The sequence below is a fragment of the Manis pentadactyla genome, chromosome 3 (genome assembly GCF_030020395.1).
Source record: "Manis pentadactyla isolate mManPen7 chromosome 3, mManPen7.hap1, whole genome shotgun sequence".
Taxonomy (NCBI): domain Eukaryota; kingdom Metazoa; phylum Chordata; class Mammalia; order Pholidota; family Manidae; genus Manis; species Manis pentadactyla.
In genome coordinates, this window is record NC_080021.1 from 2,621,371 (window position 1) to 2,629,441 (window position 8,071).

At 47.9% G+C, this 8,071-nt stretch overlaps 1 protein-coding gene across 3 annotated transcripts; it reads left to right on the top strand.

Moving 5' to 3' along the window:
- The first annotated feature begins 2,773 nt into the window (after window positions 1-2,773).
- CHRAC1 (chromatin accessibility complex subunit 1) lies at window positions 2,774-7,018 on the top strand. Of its 3 annotated transcripts, none has more exons than XM_057497651.1 (4): window positions 2,774-3,025; window positions 4,444-4,570; window positions 5,150-5,293; window positions 6,467-7,018. In XM_057497651.1, the coding sequence occupies exons 1-3, from the start codon at window positions 2,879-2,881 to the stop codon at window positions 5,260-5,262; spliced, it is 387 nt and encodes a 128-aa protein (XP_057353634.1). In that variant the 5' UTR covers window positions 2,774-2,878; the 3' UTR covers window positions 5,263-5,293; window positions 6,467-7,018. The 3 variants fall into 3 exon arrangements, with proteins under 3 accessions (XP_057353634.1, XP_036778964.1, XP_036778972.1); XM_036923069.2 differs by lacking the exon at window positions 6,467-7,018 and adding an exon at window positions 5,373-6,307 and having other exon boundaries at window positions 2,775-3,025; XM_036923077.2 differs by lacking the exon at window positions 6,467-7,018 and adding an exon at window positions 5,389-6,307 and having other exon boundaries at window positions 2,775-3,025.
- The last annotated feature ends 1,053 nt before the right edge of the window (window positions 7,019-8,071 follow it).

Genomic DNA, 8,071 nt, shown 5'->3' on the forward strand with positions numbered 1-8,071 from the left:
CTGTAATCAGCTCCAGATGTGGCCACGGACACTGTACAAAAGCCCTATCTAGCAAGCACAGAGGCCAACTGACATGTACAAGCGGGGCATCCTGCCACTTGTTTATTTAAAGACCTCCAGGGCAGAAGGTGCCCTTTGGTAAGCATTCACTTGGACTACACATCCCTTCACATCTCTCCCCATTCTGATGAGTTCATCCACAAACTCTTTCCTCAGACCTTTTTGTCTTTAAGTCTCTATTCCTGTTCTGAGTTCCTGGACCATCAGTCAAACTGCTAGCTAAACAAACCAAATCAGCCATTTCTAGCTGTTGGAACTGACACACTGAATCTAGCATCTCTGGTTAGTCAACTGTATTGATAAACTTAGCCCTATCCAACATCTTGCTTGTCCACCTGGACTGACACTATTAGAATCCACGCCCAGACACTTCCCAAGTTTCTGTTGATAAAAATGCATCAACATCCTGCAAGCCTCTCACTGTACCAACATCTCCTAGGCTGGGCTTTGCAGTTGTTCCCTGGGGGCATGCAGGGCGGGACTCCAACTGCCACCTTGCCAGTAAGTACCTCAAGTGAGCTCCTTAGGAGGACTCTTCAAGCAGACTAAGCACCTCAGGCAGACAGAGAGGCTCGGAGGCTGTGGGGGCTACTACACGTGTGCTTAGTCCTCATCTATCCCTATTCTAATCCTCAGGGCCCAGCTCTTCCCATACAACAGCCCACCTTCAAAGGGAAGACCTGGGGAAGCTGTGAGTTCCGCTTCCTTTGTAATCATTCACCAGATAGGCTCAAAGTGGGTGGGTGTGACCTTTAGCCATATCAGCCCTGAGGCTACAAAAGAAATCGCTTGGGGTCATTAGGGAGGTGGGGTGCTGTAGAGCATCTTTATCAAGCTAGATCTGCAAGTTTAAAGTCCCAGCTTTCAATTTTGTTTCTGACCTCTCTCCAATAGTCAGGAGCCAGCCTCCCCCATAAAGGTCCATTCCCGCCATGACAGTCACTTCCGGCCGCCTTGCCTTCAATGAGCACTACATCCAGGCGACAGCAGGAGATAATTTAAGTAGCTCTTTTGCCAGTGAGGTCATCTCCGTGAACCAGCCCCAGAGTCCCATTTTTGTGGGTCCATCTCTGAGGCCTAAGTACGTGTTTCGATGTTCAATAAGGAGAGCAGAAACCTCTTTAGTTATTTCAGAGAGGCATTTAATGCCAAGAATGGACTTGACGGGTGTTAGAGAAGCTGCAGGAACATGAGGGGGAGGAAGCTCTGAAGCGAAAGGGGAAGGAGACGCTACCCAGAGATCAGGACGGTGGCTCTGCCCCTGGCTTGGAGCCGACCTGCCACCGACTGTTAGTGACTGCTGAGAGAAACCTCAACAGAATCTCTTGCTCAACGGCTACTTCTTCCCAGTCTCCTTTTATCTACATTCTCCTTCTAGATGCATTCATTCAGGTCCACGGTTTTTGCTACCACATGGCAATGCTGGTTTCTAAATTCACCGCTCCAGCCTGAATTCTAGGCTGGGATATCCAACTGTCCGCTCGACACTGCCATGAGTGTTTGACAGGTGACTGAAACTTAACTTTCTCCAAACCACATCTCTTGCAAATTTGCTCCTCCAGCTGTTTCCCATCTCAGTGAATGACACCATCATTCTTTCACTCCTGCTGCACATCACATTAGCAAGTCCTGTTGGCTCTATCTTCAAATTAGATCCCAAACCTAATACTTCCCAGATCTCCGACAGAGCCTCTCTGGGCCCCAGTAACAGCGATCCGACCGTGCTCTCCGCCCGCCTCCACTCTGGCCCCTCCACAGGCTATTCACATACAGTAACTGGACTATTCCTTGTAAAACCTAGTGAGATCTCCTTACTCTTCCCAGGGCCTCCCAGCTCATTTGGAAAGCGGTCCACGGTCCGCGGGCCCTAACCCCATCTAGCCTCTGGCTACTTCCTACCAATCCTAGCCTGCTCAGCCACACGACAACCTACTCATCACTTGCAGGCACCTTCTACCTGCTCTTTTTTTCACCATACAACTTTTACCGTTTCTCCCGGTCTATACACAATCAGCAACGACAGGATCCTTTAAAAACTGAAGCCATATCCCATCATCCCTCTGATCCCTTTCGACCTTTTCCCATTTTTCTTAGAATATAAACCGAGAAGACCCAGCCCCTGGCTACCTGCCCGTCCTCATCTAGCACAGCGGTTCCACAGAGTGGTCGTCTGCGGCTTCCCGACAGGCCCCGCCTCGGGGCTTTGCGTCTGAAATTCCTTCTCCCAGGAAAGCGCCTTCTGCTTCTTCGCATCGTCCAGCCGTCTGCCCTCCACCCTGGTTAAACTAGCTCAGTTTCTCTGTGGCGTCATCACGCTGCTTTCCTTTCCTTCATGGTATGTATCACGGTCACATCTGCGCATTATTTTGTGCTCCCTCCCCAGAAGGCGGGCACCCGTACAGCGCTGCTTTTGCTCCCCGCTGGGTTTGCAGTCCCGGGGCGGGGAAGGGACGGCACACTCGCAGTGAATGACAAGCCCGAGGCTGAGACCTTCCTCGCCCCCTGATGGGGCCCGTACCTACAGCTCACCTCCTCTCGGCCGCGCCTGCTTCCGCGGCCCCGCCCGGGACCGCCGCCCTCGGCTCCCGGCGCGCCTGCCCGCCGGCCCTCTTCGCACTGCCGCCCGCCCCTCCGCGCCCTAGCGGCGCGCGGCATCTCGGGGCTTGTAGTCCGGCCCCGGAAGGGCGGCTGTCGGCCCCCGCGGGCGCGCCTCTCGGGCACTACAACTCCCACGGAGCAGCGGGCCGCCCTCCCGCACCGGCCGCTTCGCGGCCGCTCGCGGAGGGTCCGCCTGCCGCCGCGAGGGAAGGCCGCAAAGATGGCAGACGCGGCCGTGGGCAGAGACAAGGGCGCCGAGCAGCGGCTCGTGTCGCTGCCCCTGTCCCGCATCCGGGTCATCATGAAGAGCTCCCCGGAGGTGTCCAGCATCAACCAGGAAGCCCTGGTGCTCACGGCCAAGGCCACGGTGAGGCGGGCCGCGCGGGCAGCAGGGCGGTCGGGGTGGGGCCGCCCGGAACCGTCGCGCCCCGCCCGACCCCACCCTCCGGCTCCGCCGCGCTGCAGGATCTCCCCCGCGGCCTGCGCGCTGCCGGCTCCCCTTCGCGGGCTCGCGCGTGCGCGCATCCTGCCGCGGGCCGCCTCCCCTTCCTCCCTCGGCGCGCGCCCCAGTCCCCGCGCTCCCTCCCTCGCTTGGCTCCGCCCACGACTCCCGCCCTGCCTCGCGCGCCGCTCCCGCCCTACCTCGCGCGGGGGTGCCTGGGCCGGGGTGCGGGCCTGCTTGGCCACTGTTTACTCCCCTCGTCGCAGGGCTACCGGCCCGAAGCCTACGCTTTCCTCGCTTCCGGCCCGTTTTGTGGCTTGGGGGCCCACCTGCCCAAACGGTCCGTTGAGAGGGCCCGGGCGCCGTCCACGCGGGCCCGCGGGCTTCCGTGAGGACGGCCCGATCCTGCCGCCCACCCACCCGCTCCCCGCATCTCCGAGGCGGGACGTCCCCGGGCCGGAACGGAAGCAGTTCCATGAACCTTAGTTACGCCGCACCCTCCTAGGTGCGGAATAAATAAATGTCTCTCGATTTGGTCTTGATAGCGTTATGCCAGAACCCTTCCTATTACACCGGCCGCATTTACACTTCATTCTTAAATTGGTTTAATTTTTCTTAGATTGATTCCCAAACCCCTCCTAATCAAGTGCATTGTCCCAACAATATTGGACTAGAGTTAAGGGAAGTGGGAGGTCATATTTCTTGCCTGCTTTATGCTGGATATTAGTGCCATGCTTTCTTAGAGGTCAGCAAAATAATTGCCTGCTAAGTATGTAATCATGGGATATGTGTGTTTCCCTGTACAGTTTCGTAAGTTAAGACTTATTCAGGAACTTTAATCCCTTGGTTAGAGTGAAAACACAGAGAGAGGCTTAGTCCACGTCGTCGCTTTAGGAAAGGTGCATGGGCGAAATGTGAAATGTGGTCAATTTTCAGCTTCAGGTTGTTGACTGTTACAGTTGTAGGCGGACCATTAGACGGTGTATGAAGTGAGTTAAACTAAAAATGTGTTCCCAAGCCACATAGAATTTCTGATGGGTCTCTGGCTCCTTTTTACTGTACAGATTTACAGACTGGTTATTAAACATTGATGACTCATTGTTTAATTATTTTTAAGTATCTTTCATAAATTAGAAAATCTGAAACAAAACTGGGGAAGTGCCTGCTTCTCTGCCAACTTCGATACAGCTTTTCTTTCTGGTCTTACATTTCTCCTTTTCCTAGTGATTACTTTGAGAAACCAAAATCTGTAGTCATCTAAATGTAACATAACTTAGTTTTCCAAGTCCTGTGATAAGTTTCCAAAGCAACACTTTCCATTTTACTTTTTCGTTCTGTTTTAGGAACTCTTTGTTCAGTATCTAGCCGCCTATTCCTACAGACACGGCAGTGGAAAAGAGAAGAGAGCGCTGGCTTACAGCGATTTATCAAGTACTGCGGAAGAATCAGAGACGTTCCAGTTTCTCGCAGGTACTTAGCCTTTGAAACATTCTGGTTAAAAAAATGCAGAGTCATTTACACCCCCCCTTCCCCTCACCCGCCACCGCTTTCACTGAAGTAGACGCTTGCTGCTTTCTCTGGGCCAGAGTTTACCGTGACCCGGCACTGGAAGAATTCTTAGTTTTGTCTGTTTGAGTGTTTGTAATGTGATTCACCTGGAACAATAATGACATCAACCACCTGCATGAACCCGGCAGACCCATTCTCCCAGACCCCTCCTGGCCACTGAAGAGGCAACTCTGGACTGGTCTGCTTGCCCCAGAAAACAGTCAGCGGCGTGGGGCCACAGCTAGAGCGAGCTTGAGTGCCCCTTGGGGCCAGTCGGTCTCAGTCCCACCCGCACGGAGCGGCGTGGTTTGCAGGCCGCGTGACGGCATTAGTCAGGGGACGGTGCTAGCTCCCTATTTCACCCACAAGCATAGTCTGAATTACGTCTTGTTTTGGAACCTATTCTAGAGGTCAAAACAAGAACTGACACGTTTTGAAACTTGCATTGGGGTATCATGGTCTGCCATACCCAATTGCTGATGTTAGCTTTATGTTTTTAAGATATATTGCCAAAGAAGATTTTAGCTAGTAAATATCTGAAAACGCTTAAAGAGAAGAGGGAAGAAGATGAGAATGACAACGGTGAAAGTGATGGTGACGAAGCAGAATCCTGAACATTAAGGAAGTGCTTTAAAAACCGGCCTGGTGAGGACCCTCTTGGATTAGCTCTGTTGCTTTGAAGTAAGCAATACTCAGCACCGTCAGTGACACTGTGTGACTTTAGTCTCTAAACTTTTCAGAGCCTTCAAGTGCATTGTATTCTTCCCTGGCTGAGATAGAGCATCTGATGCACCTACCCCTTGAACAGCCAAGAGGAAGGTCACCGCCGCAGGAGCCCCATCTGACAGGCGCACGCTGCAGTCACAGGGTAGCAGGAAAGGGCTCCCTGGATAGCTGGACATTATGACCTGCTGCAGCTATAAGCTACAGAGGCAAAGACAATTTTAACTTAATTTAGAAATAAATTTTGAAGGCCTCTAAATACCAGTTGTGTATATCACGTATGTGTATTTTGAAATTATTGTAAACAGCTTCAGTTTTAGTTAAAAGTATAATTTATGGGTAGTGTGTTACATTTGAATTTTTGTAGTTGAAGGAAATTTGACTATTTGTCCAAAACTTATTTTTTAACTATAGAGAAATAAAATTTTTTAAAATTAAAATCTGTACATATTTTTACAGTAATGCACTTTGGAACTAGTTTTAGAACCCTTTTTTATTCTTAACACCTTATTACCTGAGACCGTGAAATTTAAAATTGAGCTTTTCTGATGCTTATTCTGAGAAAAATGTCAAGTCAAATTGTTAAATCAACTATAAGAATATAACTTACACATAAGCATATTTTTCTTAATTTCATATATTGAAAATCTCTCGTTTTACTATTGTTTCTTTACATGCATAGTAATTGCTTTTATTGTCCATAAGAGAAAAACATAAGCCCAGTTTTTTTTCCATATAGGCTAAATTTTTGGCTTTTAAAATCATCCTTTAATGTCCAAGCTGTAGCATGTATAAGCAGTTAACATACAGAAGTTCCATCACCCCAAGGATTCCCCTGTGCCCTGCTAGGAGTTAGTCCCTTAGAGTACTAGGCAACCACTCATGTTCTCTATCCCTCTTGTTTTTTAAATTTTAAAATAAAATATTTAAGAATCTTTTTTTGGTGTATAGTTCCAAGTTTTGACAAATTCAGTGTCATGTAACCACTTTCACAATTAAGATAAAGCAGTTCTGTCACCCCCTCCAGGTTCCCTTATGATCGCATTCATTCCTGTCCTTACCTTGGCCACCACAAGCTGTTTTCTGCCCTTCCAGCAGGGGGCAGCAAACCTTTTTCTGGAAAAGGCCATATGGAAAATGCCTTCAGTTCTGTGGGCTACAGTCGGTCCTGACAACCGAACTCTGCCGCTGCGCTTCAGAAGATAAACAAAAAGGAACAAGTGTGGCTCTATTTCAATAAAACTTTATTTCTGGATACTGAAATTTGTATTTTACATAATTTTCACAGTTCATGAAATACTCTGATTCTTTTCAACCTTTTAAGAACATCAAAACCATTCTTAGTTTATAGATAGACCACACACAGATACAGTAGGCTGGATCTGGCCTCAGACTTCCAGGTCCTATCAGTGGGATCATATAGTTTGTAGCCTTTGAGTATGGCTTTTTTATATTTAGCATAATGTGTTTGAGATTCATCCATGTTGAACTGCAGGTACCAGTTGTCCATTCCTCTTTATTGCTAGTAGGATATCCATTGCATGGATATACCCATTTATCCATACCCCAGCTGAAAAATAACTCCCAATTTGGGTTGTTCCCAGTTTTGATGATTACAAATAAAACCCTACAAACATCTGTGTATAGGATTTGTGTGAACATGGGATTTCATTTCACTTCAGTATATACTTAGGAATGGAGATGTGTGTAAAGTTTATAAGAAACTGCCACCCTGTTTTCTAAAGTGGCTGCTCCATTTTGTATTCCTGCCAGCACTGAACAAGTGTTTCAGTTACTCCACATCCTCTGTGATACTCAGTACCAGTTTGTTTTAAAATCAAGCCATTTGAGTGGATATAGATTTTAATTTACATTTCCCTAAGGACAAATGATGCAGATACTTACCATCTATATATTTTGTGGTGAAATGTCTAAATTTCTTGCCCATCTTTTTGTTGGCTTTTCTTGTTGAGTTTAACATATTCCTAATACATTATTGTTTGCTGGATCATGGGATTTACAGATATTTTCTTCCAGTGTGTGATTTATCTTTTCCTTAGCAGCATCTTTCAAAGAGCAGAAATTTTTTTGATAAGTTCTTAATTTTGATTAAGTCCAGTTTATGTTTCTTCCTTTGGAGATCATGCTTGACATCTAGAAACTCATCATCAAACCTGAAGTCACAAAGATCTTGATGTCAGTACCTTTTAAGTGATCAGTATGGTCTTTTGTTTACAGTAATGTGACATTGAGAAATCCACAGAAAACATACTCACTGGTTGTTTGTGACCAGCACACACATCCTCACCCATCAGAAGCACTTCAGATCCAGTTACTTCGGGAGTGCTCATCGTGGGCCTTCCTTGAACCCCATGCTGCCCTATGACAGTCACTTCCTAACTCGTTTCCTCCCCATCTTTACAGCAGCTCTTTTCCTTCCACCTTGCATACTGCTGTCAGGTTATCAGAACAGTTTTATGAAGGTTCATCTCCCTTTCCTGGTCAGAAGTTTTTAAAAAACAGCTGATACTGAAGAAGCCACTGGGGGGCCAAGCCTTTTCTCTTTGCATTGTGTAGTTTCATGTAATCCTCATGTCAGCTTATAAAGTTATCCACATCTTAAGAAAGGGAATAGGAATTCAGATTAAGGAACCAGTGTAAGGCACACCTGCAGTCAATGAGTGGGGACAAAAATCGACT